At 39.3% G+C, this 13259-nt stretch overlaps 1 protein-coding gene across 1 annotated transcript in view; it reads left to right on the top strand.

Annotated features, from left to right (window-relative positions):
* Positions 1 to 13259, top strand: part of MCF2L2 (MCF.2 cell line derived transforming sequence-like 2) — a 253980-nt gene that overhangs the window by 178874 nt on the left and 61847 nt on the right. The window contains exons 16-18 of the mRNA XM_040621737.1: positions 8696 to 8762; positions 9710 to 9825; positions 10991 to 11060. Of these exons, the coding sequence (XP_040477671.1) occupies positions 8696 to 8762; positions 9710 to 9825; positions 10991 to 11060 (253 nt within the window). The remainder of the gene's footprint in view (positions 1 to 8695; positions 8763 to 9709; positions 9826 to 10990; positions 11061 to 13259) is intronic.

A 13259-nucleotide genomic window follows, 5' to 3' on the forward strand; every position in this document is an offset into this window, starting at 1 on the left:
CCAGAACTCCCAGACCCTGCTCATGTTTCCTTCTTCCTGGAACACCCTGCTGTCTTCCTGGCCAAGCCCTCACCCCTTCTAGAGTTCAGATTTCCCCTTCTCCGGGACATCTCCAGCCCACGTGGATTCCCCTGTCCTTGCTGTCGGGTGCACTCTCCAGTTACACAGTAGCTATTTAGTTCGTTGAGGATGTGATGAATAGAAGGTCTTCCAAGTTTTGTTTCATTGCTTGCAGAAGGAAATGAAAAGCCAGGTGTGAGTAGACCAAAGACCACAGCATCATTGGGAGCCAGCACGGATGCTCAGGCTTATCTAATTTGGCCTTTTGACACATAAGGAAATGAGCACCCTGGGAAAGAAAGTGACTTGCTCAAGGTCACCCTGTATATTGGAGGCAGAAATAGACTTGAAAACCTAATGCCCTGAAACCCAGTATTTTTCCAATATCATATTAGTTTCATTTTAATTTGTGTTTTATTTAGTAATCAGGAAACAGAACTTTGGATGCATTCCAAACACAGGCAGAGAGGGGCAACGTAACAGCACAAAGAACATTGGCTTTGCCAAAGGCAAGGATCTTTAGCAAGTCACTTTGAGGCTCTGGACCTCTTATTTTTTTCATCTGCAAAACAAGGATGAATTGAATGGTCTTTAAGGTCGTATTTGCTTCTGGCATTTTATGAACCCTCTAGACTGTTGGCCCAGCCCCCCCGAAGAATTTACGAGTACTGGTAGAGCATGCGTGTCTTGCTTCTGTTTCTCCTCTACACTGTTCCCCTCAGCCGGGGATATACTTCTTTCAAATGTTTCCCCTTGCTCCCTTTCTTTTTTAAACTCAGCTTAAACTTTGCTCAACTTAAAACTGGCAGTGTCTCCTGCTACCCTTAGCCTTATTTCAGCCCCTCCTCTGCACCTAACTCTGACTACCTGGTACCTTATCACACTGTATTGGAGTCATTGATCTTCTTCTTTTTTTAATGCTTTTTTTTATTATATTATGTTAGTTACCATACAGTACATCCCTGGTTTTTGATGTAAAGTTCGATGTTTCATTAGTTGCGTATAACACCCAGTGCACCATGCAATACGTGCCCTCCTTACTACCCATCACCGGTCTATCCCATTCCCCCACCCCCCTCCCCTCTGAGACCGTGGACTCTGAGAAACAAACTGGAGTCATTGATCTTCTTGTCTCTGCCTCTAGACTATGAGCTAAGGCCTAGGATTATGGGGCGTTTCTTGAGCCCAAATGGCTATAATGGTGCCTATAACCAATAAATGTTTGGTAAATGGATCTAATGGTCTTTGCCTGGGAAGTAAGGACAAGACTATGGTACCAATTTCATTCAAAGCTGTTAGAAAAAGTTTTCATGGAAAAGGGAGACTTGGAACTGAGTTTTCAAGAATGATTAGAATTTCAAAGGGAGTGTAAAATAATAACACTGGTCTAAGAACGTAAACGCGGGGAGAGGGAAGGAGGTGGCTAAAAGGTATGGGTCAGATTCCTTGTTTGAACAGCAGAACACCTGCACTAGGTTGTCTGGGGTGCTTGTACAAATTATAGATTCCACCTGTAATTCCCACCCATTGCTCCCCATTCTGGATCTGTCAGTCCGGATTTACCTTTAGAACAAGCTCCCCAAGTAGATTCTTATCACATGAATGGAGAGTCTTGAAATCCTGGAAGGACTGTTGGCAACTGTGGGCAATTGGAAGCTGTTTTAAGTTTCTGAAGAGGGAGAATGATGGCATGATGGAAATGGAGCTTTAGGAAGGGCATAGACTAGTGGTCTGCAAAATAGATTGGTGGGAGGGAGACCTTAGAGGCCAGGGGAGCTGCCAGGAGTGCACCAAAGTATTCAAGATGAGAGGAGGGAAGAGCTTGCTTTCTCCTGGCTGCACCAGAAATGGAGACTAAACAGTGACTCCAAGAGGCCTGTAGAGAGAGGAAATGAAGAGGCTTGGCTACAGATTGGTTGTATAAGCAATAATGGTAAGCAGGACTTTGAAATGACAGTTGTGCTTTAGGGACCCAGGAAATGGCAGTTAAACTGATACACGTGCTCCTTCTGTCTAATGAATTCTGTTCCAACCTGAGGTGACTGAGACGTCTGGGAGGCATCCGGCTGACAAGTGTGTCACTATTGGCAACATGGGCTTGAGTATAATAAAGGTCTGGGAGGAAGACAATGATGTGGGAGGGTCAACAGCATGAGAAAAGAGGAAAGAATGAAGCTGAAAACCTGAGCTCAGAGCTGTGGGATCAATAACATTGGACAGGAGGAGGAAGATGAAGCAAGGAGGAAATAGGGAAGAAACAGAGAGGTGGGTGGTGAATGAAGGTTGAATAATAGAGAGAAACCAAAGGGAGACAAAGGGTTAAGGTGAGTACCCATTATGTCAGATGTGCTAGAGTTTGAGAAGGATAAAAACAGTCTTTTCAACTTGGCAAAAAGGGTTTTAGATGAAAACTAACTGTTAAAAAGTGAAAATCTATAATACTTTGTGATGTGTGTGTTGTGATCTGTCATACCAGGAGTAAATAAAAACTCTTGATGGCAAATTGTGTTGAGAATTAATGAGCAAAAATAAAAATATACTCCAGAAAGGCTGGTTTCCAAAAGGGTACTCTTCTATTAGAGAGCTAGGAAATGGGGAGGGGAGAAGGAAGGGACTAGGATGCATGGACAAACAAGAAACATCAGGAAATACTAACATGTATGTACATTAATGATCTTGCTTACAAAATAGGGTTGCATTCAGTTTTTATTTTTTATTAAAAAAAATTTTTTTTTAATTTATTTGAGAGAGAGAGAGCATGAGCAGGGGGTGAGGGGCAGAGGGAGAGGGAGAAGCAGACTCCCTGCTGAGCAGGGATCATGACCTGAACTGAAGGCAGAGGCTTAACTGACTAAGCCAACCAGGCATCCTGCATTCAGTTTTTAAAAGAGGTTCCATTCTTGCCCCTTGGTTATGGTGTCATCTGAAAAAACATGAAATGTCATATCGAATGCAACCAAAACTCTGTTTTTATGCTACCTTGAAATATGGCTTCAGAGAAGAAACAGTTCCTTCAAACGCTTTACCCCTCCATTTCCTCCTTAATGACCTCAGGGTCAGGAGGTGGGGGAAGATCCACTTTTCAGTGTAAAACAAAGTGACAGAATGTACACTAGTGTAGAATTCATTACTGCAGGCTGACCTAGCATGGTCAACTCCGTTCGGTGCCCTAATTACAGTGCTCTGCCTCTGGATAGATATCCATCAGGACATCAGTTGCTCTAGGTGTTCAAATGTTTTCACATTACTTGAGTACTTTCTATATTTTCTGTTCTTCATCTGCATTATATGTACTTGATGACTTGAGATGTTAAATCCTTGATAGCCTTTTCTACAAACAAAGTTATAGGCTTTGGAATAATAAAGCAGGCAGTCATCAGAGAAAGAGTCATAAATGTTCTCCCATTTAATGTTATTTAAAAAAAAAAACTAAGGAGAGAAAGGAAAAAGAATGGCTTAACTGTGGTGTGAAGGCTATTTTAAAAAAGAATCTGAACTGAAATCTAGGTGGATGGTGTACAAGGGACTTCCTATCATTGGAGTTGTACCCATTGCACTTAAACAAGTAAAATGAAGCAGTTAGACAAGAGCTCTAGACTGTTTCCAAACTATAAACTGGGACATGACATGACAAGTGATTTCTTTTTCCTTCTGAGTTGTAAATACTTTCTTTCTTTCTTTTTTTCTTAAAGAGATTTCATTTATTTATTTGACAGAGAGAGAAACAGCCAGCGAGAGAGGGAACACAAGCAGGGAAGGTGGGAGAGGAAGAAGCAGGCTCCCAGCAGAGTAGGGAGCCTGATGCGGGGCTCGATCCCAGGACTCTGGGATCACGCCCTGAGCTGAAGGCAGAAGCTTAACAACTGAGACACCCAGGCACCCCTGTGAATGCTTTCTTGTGTCAGATTCCTAAAAACTGCTGAGTCTCTAAGTTCTTCCATAACTGTTGGGTAATAAAATAGATTTCTACCCACCATGTAGTTATCTCTGTCTTCTGACTTCATGTAATTGTCAATACGTTCTTAAACAGATTCGCCAAGTTGCTTAAGCCCACCGCTTCATAAGGGCTTAAGAGGCTGGCTGTACTCTGGTTTTTATGAATACTTAACTGTGGCTGTTGTTGATGCCACGGCTCATAGAAATAGATTGCATTCCCCTATTTCCTTCTGACATAGCAACTGTCCTCATTTCAGGATGATTATAAAAAGTAGAACCTCTTAGTGACTTTGTAGCCAAATGTGATCCTAAAGTAACTTTTTGTTAGTCTGTATACTTCTTGAAATTGTATCCTTTGTCAGTGACTATCCTTTACCAGTCTTGTCTTATAATAAGGGTTTATAAATAGATGCAAAGAAGATATACAAATGGCATCAGGGAAATACAAACCAAAACCACAATGAGGTACCACTTCACACCCATCAGAATGGCTAAAATGAACAACTCAGGAAACAACAGATGTTGGTGAGGTTGCAGAGAAAGGCGAACCCTTCTACACTGTTGGTGGGAATGCAAGCTGGTGCAGCCACTCTGGAAAACAGTATGGAGGTTCCTCAAAAAGTTAAAAATAGAGCCACACTAGGACCCAGCAATTGCACTACTAGGTATTTACCCAAAGGATACAATCATAGTGATTCAAAGGGGCACCTGCACCCCAGTGTTTATAGCAGCAATATCCACAGTAGCCAAAATATGGAAAGAACCCAGATGTCCATCAACACCATCAATAAGAATGGAATCTTGCCATTTGCAATGATGTGGATGGAACTAGAGGGTATTATGCTAAGTGAAATAAGTCAACCAGAGAAAGACAATTATCATATGATCTCACTCATATGTGGAATTTAAGAAACAAAACAGATGAATATAGCGGAAGGGAAGGAAAAAGAAAATAAGATGAAAATAGAGAGGGAGGCAAACCATAAGAGATGCTGAACTCTAGGAAACAAGCTGAGGGTTGCTGAAGGGGAGGTGCGTGGCGGGAAGGGATAGTTGGGTGATGGGCATTAAGGAGGGCACATGATGTAATAACCACTGGGTGTTATATGCAACTGATGAATCACCAAATTCTACCTCTGAAACTAATTTAAAAAAAAGAAAAAATAGATACAAAATTGTTATTTTAAGAAAAGATAACTGTTGAGCTATAAAATATGTAAGTTGTAGGTTTTATTTTTATCTCTCAAATGGGGTTTATATGTCTTACCTGCAGTAACATTCATTTTAAAATGTCATGTAAACCATTTTTTAAATTATAAAACTGGTAAAAGTTTTTTAATCAAAGATTGTAGAAGCGCATAAAATAAAATGTAAAAATTCTCCTTCCTTGTTTTCTAGCCTTCAATACAACTCTCCAAAAGCAATCACTGTTAACAGTGTCTTAAGTTTCTTTGAATGAATTTTCTAAGTGTACACAATTGTATGTATATATGTACACAAACTCAGTTTTACGGTCATATTATGTAAACTGTTCTTCATGGGTTTTTTAAAGATTTATTTATTTTGGAGAGAGAGAGGGAGGGGGAGAGAGAGAGAGAGAGAACAAGCTGGGTGGAGGGGCAGAGGGAGAGAGAAAAGCAGGCTGATCTCAGAACCCTGGGATCATGACCTGAGCCAAAGGCAGACACTTAACTGACTGAGCCACCCAGGCACCCCATCTTGCTTTTTGTTTTTGTTTCTTAATTCACTTAAAATACCAGGACTGTGTCATACTAGCATGACTCAGCTTCATTCTTTTTTTAAAACTGCATGGCATTTTTTTATCACACCCCTAGCCAAAGGCAGACGCTTAACGACTGCGCCACCCAGGCGCCCCCACATGTTTTAAATTTTGATGAGCTATTTCCAAGTAATGTTGTATGCAGTTACACTTCTATCAATATTATCCGAGAGTGTTTCCACATTCTTATCTATTAGTCTTCCTTTGAGATTTGAAATTCCTGCCATTCTAGTAGTTGAACATTACTTCTTTTTATTATGTCTTTATTGGATTAGCATGAATTGAGCATTTTTTCATAAGACAAAGTCATTTTTATATATATGTGAATTTCCTGTATTATATCCTTTGATTATTTGTCCCTTGCCATATCCGTTTTATGAGAGAAAAAGAAACCCTTTACTAGGATAGACTACCATATATTATGTATTTTTTTTAGTTCAGCTTTTTAATTTTTATTTAATTATTTTTATTTTATTTCCAGCGTAGTTAACATACAGTGTTATATTAGTTTCAGGTGTACAATCTAGTGTATCAACAATTCTATGCATTACTCAGTGCTTATCATAAGTGTACTCTTAATCCCTTTCCTCTATTTCACCCATCCCCCCACCTACCTCCCCTCTAGTAACCATCTGTTTGTTCTCTAAAGTTAAGAGTCTGTTTTTGGTTTCTCTTTTTTTCTTTTCCTTTGTTCATTTGTTTTGTTTCTTAAATTCCACCTGTGAGTGAAATCACATGGTATTTGTCTTTCTGTGACTGACTTATTTCACTTAGCTTTATACTCTCTAGATCCGTCCATGTTGCAAATGGCAAGATTTCGTTTTATGACTGAGTGATATTCCACTGTAGATCTATACCACCTTTTCTTTATCCATTCATCTATTGATGGATACTTGGGCTGCTTCCATAATTTGGCCATTGTAAATAATGCTGCAATAAACATAGGTGTGCATATATCTTTTTGAATTAGTGTTTTTGTATTCTTTGGGTAAATACCTAGTAGTGGAATTACTAGAATTCTGCTTTGAATTTTTTGGGGGGGAACCTCCACACTGTTTCTCACAGTGGCTGCACCGGTTTGCATTCTCACAAACAGCACACAAGGATTCTTTTTTCTTCATATCTTCACCAACACTTGTTGTTTCTTGTCTTATCAATTTTAGCCATTCTGACAGGTGTGAGGTGATACCTCATTGTAGTTTTGATTTGTATTTTCCTGATGATGAGTGATGTTGAGCATCTTTTCATGCATCTGTTGGTCATCTGTATGTCTTCTTTGGAGAAATGTCTATTTATGTCTTCTGCCCAATTTTAATTGGCTTATTTGGGATTCTTTTGGTATGGAGTTGTATAAGTTCTTTATGTATTTTGGATACTAACCCTTTATCAGATATGCCATTTACAAATATCTTATCCCATTCCATAGGTTGTCTTTTAGTTTTGTTGATTGTTCCCTTTGCTGTGCAGAAGTTTTTATTTTGATGTAGTCCCAATAGTTTATTTTTGCTTTTATTTCCCTTATTTCAAGAGACATATTTAGAAAAATGTTGCTATGGAGAATGTCAGAGAAATTACTGGGATAAGCTACCTTTTAATAGATAATCTACTAACAGTTCATAGGAAACCATAAATGTATGTATTCCATACATGATCACCAGTATAAACACTAACTCACTTAGAGACCTAAAAGAAAGCCCAAAAGAAAAAGTGTCTGAGCAGAGAAAGGAAACAGTCTATCTGGAGATAGATGTGGAGACTGGTCTTACTCTATTAGTTTTCTATTGCTGCAAAAAATATGACCACTAATTTAACAGCTCACAGTTTCCTGTGATGAGAGTCCAGCCACAGCATGACTGGCTTTAGGTCAGGTCCCACAGAGCTAAAATAAAGTTGGTCAGCTGTGCTCAGTATTGTCTTCTAAGTTGATGTGGTTGTGGCAGAATTCAGTTCCTTTGCAACTGTAGGACTAAAGTCCCAGTTTCCTTGCTGGTTATTAGCTGGGGGCCACTCTCAGCATCTAGAGGCAGCCCGTGTTCCTTGCCACACAGCCTCTTCCATCTCCAGAGCCAGCCGAGGACAGTTTCCTTTGTGTTAAATCTTTCTCATGCTTCCAGTCTTTCTGACTTCCAGACCCAGGTCTGATGAGTTCATGAGACTAGGAAAGCCCAACCAGGTAAACTACCTATCTTAAGGTCAACTGATTTGGAACAAAACAGAATGGCAAAGTCCCTCCTCAGCAGCACCTAAATTAGTGTTCAGTTAATTAACTGGGAGGAGGTGTATGTACACAGGGTGTCAGGAATCCGGGGGGTCATCATAGCATTCTGCCCACCATGGCTCCCACCTGCCTTTCTCAGGGGAAGCAGACAGAGGTCATGTCTGTTGGCCGAGGAAACCAATCCTACTGGAACATTAGATGCCAGAGAAAGGGAGCATGACCAGAATCCATCTAACCTCATGCACAACAAAGTCCACCCATGTGGGTCAAAGATCTTGATATGAGCAATGAAAGAGCAGAAAGCTGCAGAGAAAAATCTCAGAAACCATACATACAATGTAGGGGTCAGGCAGGTCTTCCTGACCAAGGATCCAAACCTGGCATTTCCGACTCCACAATCTCTGCCTTCTTGACCTCTACACTGTGACCCACCAGAGGACAGATCATTCATTGGCTGTACAAATAGGTTCTGAGTCCTCTAACCTTACGGTTTCTTCTTATGCCAGTGTGATCGGAGTGTGCTTGAGTGAGGTGTTGGCCTTGGCTGTTCAGTAGAACAGAATGCACTGACCGCAAGCTAAGTAGGTAAGCCGCTAAGGGAAACTGTATTGATGTGCATTATCCTAAAAGAATTCTAAAAACCTTCTCTCCCTTCCCTCATCTCTTTCTCTTTCATATTCCCACCTGCTGCTGTGATTCAGGCGCATGATACATGACTTGCTTGAGACGGAAGAGATTTATATAAAAGAGATTAAGAGCATAATTGATGTAAGTAGACTGGGGTAGAGGACATTAAGCATGTATTCAAATTAGAGAAGTTCTTTTGCACAAAGAGACTTAAAATAGTTGCCATATGTCTCTAGAATTTCCACCAAGAGTTCAGGTCTTATAATATCACAAGTATCTTTCCAATAGGAATAAGAACATTCTTATGACTATTGATCCATGTAACCAAATAACTTGCAAAAGATTGTATCAATTCATACTGATTTTAGCAGGGCCCAAGAGGTTTACCCTATGGTTGCCAACAATGGACATAATCATTGAATGCTTTTGATCATTTAATAAGGGAGAATTGTTTCAAGTAGGATATTTTGCTGAGAGTGAAAATTTGATTTTTTGCTCTTTTCCTAAGGAAATAATCTTGAGAAATAAATGATCTATACAAAATTATAATAGAATTTTTATAATAAAATATCAGAAGAAAATAAAATCTCCAATAAAAAGGGGGATGTTAATAAAGTCTGATATTTATGCTGAATGAAATATTATTCAACTGTTACAAAATAATTATTTTGAATAATATGCAGCAACATTGAAAAATGCTTATAAAATTAAATTAAAAACAGTATAAGATAAGCTTTTAAAAAGTCATGAAGGAAACATAATAAAACAAGACTAATTGCATTTGGTTGTAAAATGATGGATAAATTTTTTGCTTTCACACTTGGCTTGTATAACAAACATTTAAAAATATACGTGTTCTTTCTATAAAATGCTGTTTTATTATCATCACCGTTTAAATTTAACCATCTTCTTCTGAAGATGGACACACGAAGGGAATAATATCAAAAGAAAGCATTTGGTGGAATGGCTTTCAGGAAATAAGTGTGCCGTATTTCCCAATTATTAAAGTTTTGGTCCCTGGAGTACTAATTCAGATCATCTCTTAAATGTTCCTATCTGTAAAACCTACCTTGTTTCCACCTTTGCAGGGATATATCACTCCAATGGATTTTATTTGGCTGAAACATCTGATTCCAGATGTTCTTCAGAATAACAAAGAATTTCTCTTTGGGAATATTAGAGAACTTTATGAATTTCACAACAGGTACATAATAATTCAAATTATCAGGAAAAATGGAAAGTAAGAGAAAAACAGAAATCAGACCGATGGGATTTGGAGATGAACATTTGTAGACATTGCTCGGTTTAAGCAAGTAGTCCAGAGTCAGCGGACGTGGTTGGGATGGGATGGGATAAGAAGGAGGGAAGAAGTGCCACAGATCTCTGAGGGAGAAGGGAAAAGGCAGCAATGGAACATGTACCAGGGGTCAGGCATTAATGTTATATTTTTTGTGTGTTTCTTTGCTTATTTATCTATTCCTACATCTGCCTTTATTGAGGACCTATTCTGTGTCAGGCACTGTGTTCTGCGTTGGGAATACAAAGATGACCAAGACACACTTCCACATACCTACTATCATTGAGTAGTGCTGGGAGCTAGTGTTGGAAAATGCTAACTGGTCAGACAAGTTGTCGTTTTAGCCCAGGGGTGCTTGCGTGTTGAGTTCTAGAGAATTAGAGGACGAAGGGACTTTGGAGATCATCTTCCAAGCCTTTCATTTCACAGATGAACCTGCAGCTAGTTTCCTCTCTACCCAATATGATAACCCCAAATCACACATGTAATCGATGGGAAAGAAGATACTGCTTGGTGAATTGACCCACAGTTTTTTCCCAACCCCATCTCTTGCCCATTGGCCAGACACACAACTGAAATGAAAATCCCATTTCTGCTACCCTCCCCGGAGAAGTTAGTCAACCTCTTTTACACCTCGGGTTTCACATTTATGAAACCCTACCTTACTAGGTTTGGTGGGGGATTGAATGAGATATTGTTTATGAAGTACTTAGCTTATGCCTGGCTTGCCTCAAGTCCTCAGTGATATTAGCAGTAGAAGCAGCAACAGCCGTTCATATTCACGTGATTCTCATGTAGCAGGGAGCATCGTGCATCTTGTCTGTCTGCAGCTAGTGCCTAGAATTATCAGGATAGCTGTGGTTGGCTTCAAGGAATCCTAGTAATGTCACAGAATGTTTTTTTCTTCCAAATCAATATGTTGAAGATGAGTCACGAGCAATAAAGCCTAGGAAACAGAATTTTTCTGAGCACCTCTTAAAATCTTATGTGATTTTGGTTAAGAAAAAACCTTATGTGTTTTAACCTCATACATGTAAAAAATTAAAACGTTATTATACTTTTCCTTCCCTAGGACTTTTCTAAAAGAATTGAAAAAGTGCACTGAAAACCCTGAACTTCTGGCACGTTGCTTTCTCAAGAGAGTAAGTCTGAGCTCCCAGTAAGTCAAAATAACCATATGATTAAAGTTAGCCCTTAATTTTCTGTGTTAAGAGGCAAGGGCAAATGGAAACACCAATGTTCTGAAACGTTACACATACCTTTTGAGTGAAAAGCAGGAGTGCTTTGTAGTATGTCACCCAGTGTGAGAAGAGTCCAGTTTGACTAGGCTCGTATGACAGATGGCAGCAACTTATAAGCTTGGCCTCCTGCAAAGCCAGGTGACATGGAGGACTGGCCCCCCCAAAACCAGATGACCCTCCTCTGAATGACTAAGCTGTTTTTGAACAAGAATCACACAGCAGGCTTAAATTCCTCACTAAAGCTGTATTAACACTCTCAAGAGAAGAAGTACTGATGCTAAACTAAAAGTCTCAGAAAATGTATTTTCTTCCATTTTATCATTTTACAGTGTAGAGGATGGTTAGAATATGTTAAATCTGTGGCCTCTCTTTTTTTTCAGTTTGGAATTTATTTATTTTTTATTCTTAATGAAAAAATAACTTTGGAGCATATTCCAAAGTTTATTTTTAAAATTTTATTTTATTTAAATTCAATTAATTAACATATTATGCATTATTAGTTCCAGAGGTAGAGTTCAGTGTCTATGGTCTCTCTTATGCTTAGTACCTAATTTATGATTTCCTGCCTTCCACCACCATCTCCGACTACATCCCCTTCCCCATGCGCAGACCTCTTCCCTCTTGCCCTCTCCACACCCCTGCTTTGGGCAGTGAATAAGGTGTTAGGGCCCGCGGTGCTCCGTCAGAGCTGGCACAGAGGCATGTATTACCTAGCACCACTCCCCACCAAGCGCATTCTTCCCTTGGGAGGACAATGCAGATGATCCTGGTGCCCTGGACTTTCTAAGTCTTTTGCATTTCTCCTCTTTCTCTCAAATAGCTCTTCTTTTATTCTCTTCCTTCTTTTTCTTTTTGTGAGCCTGAGACAACAGATCAAACAACTTAAAAATTTTAAACAACCCAAATTATGGCTGATAAGTCTAAAAGCAGTACATGTGATACACTGAGAGCAAGCAAACAGAAATCCTCGGGTTTCAAGGCATTTGACATAATGGAGAAACAGAGCCTTCAACCCTCAGAGCTCTTGCCAGCTTAGAAAGCCCTTTCCACCACCCCGTATGGGCTTTCCACAACAGCCTCATCATAGATTTTTTTGTCAAGTGCCAGAATTCAAGGTACACTAAAAACTATGTTGTACTTAATCTGATTAATTTCTTTTTTGAATTACTTTTATAGCATTATTCATATTTTGCACTATTCTGTAATTTTGCACTCATCAAACCATCAATGTGAAATCTAGTTTCAGAGCTTAGAAATATTTTATAATTGCTTATGTCATTATTGCAAAGACTTATTTAAATTATTGGATGAGAAAATGACCAAATTTCTGTGGGGAAAAACAGATATGATAAAAAAAATTGAACAAATATGAGGCAATGGTCAGGGAATTGCTGACAAAACATCTTTTCCTAGAAGAATTCCTCACCTAAAGTTTTACAAAGCCTTCTATAGTCCCCCGTGTTGGAAGAAACCCGAGAAATCAGTAATCCAGACCTGCATGTAAACTCTGCATATAATCCTATGTGATTTATGATGTTAGAGACATAGCACAGGTAATAAATTCTTCTCAATCATAAAGTTATTAGTCTGGGACTGATGGAGTAATTAATAACCATGATTAGCTAATCTTTGAGGCTCCTTAAGGGAATTGGCTGCTGCCGTGTATTTGTTAGCCAACGAGGTGGGCCCCTCACCCACTAGTTACTACAACCATTGACCTTTTCTCAATAATATTTGCGGAATTCCATTAATCATGAAAATGAGTTTTGAAATATTGCTCTGGCCAAATGTTTTAATCAGGCTCTATAGTCTGCAGAATCCAAGAAGATTCTGCCCCAGAGACCAAGCTCTACATAGAATAATATTTGTCAATCATCTACTTTGAGTTCCATTAGCTCTGAGATGGGACAAGGCAAAATGGAAAGAGCACTGGGGTGGGACTCAGGAAATGTAACTTCTTGTCTAAATTGAGCCACTTGCTATCTGCATGACCTCATGTTAAGTCACTTAAACCTCCAGAGTCTCCCTTCCCTCCTCCATACAATAGGTTTAATAATACCAATATGTAAAGTCGTTGTGGAAATCTAATAAATCAGTGTA

The sequence above is a fragment of the Ursus maritimus genome, unplaced genomic scaffold (genome assembly GCF_017311325.1).
Source record: "Ursus maritimus isolate PB19 unplaced genomic scaffold, ASM1731132v1 scaffold_4, whole genome shotgun sequence".
Lineage (NCBI taxonomy): Eukaryota > Metazoa > Chordata > Mammalia > Carnivora > Ursidae > Ursus > Ursus maritimus.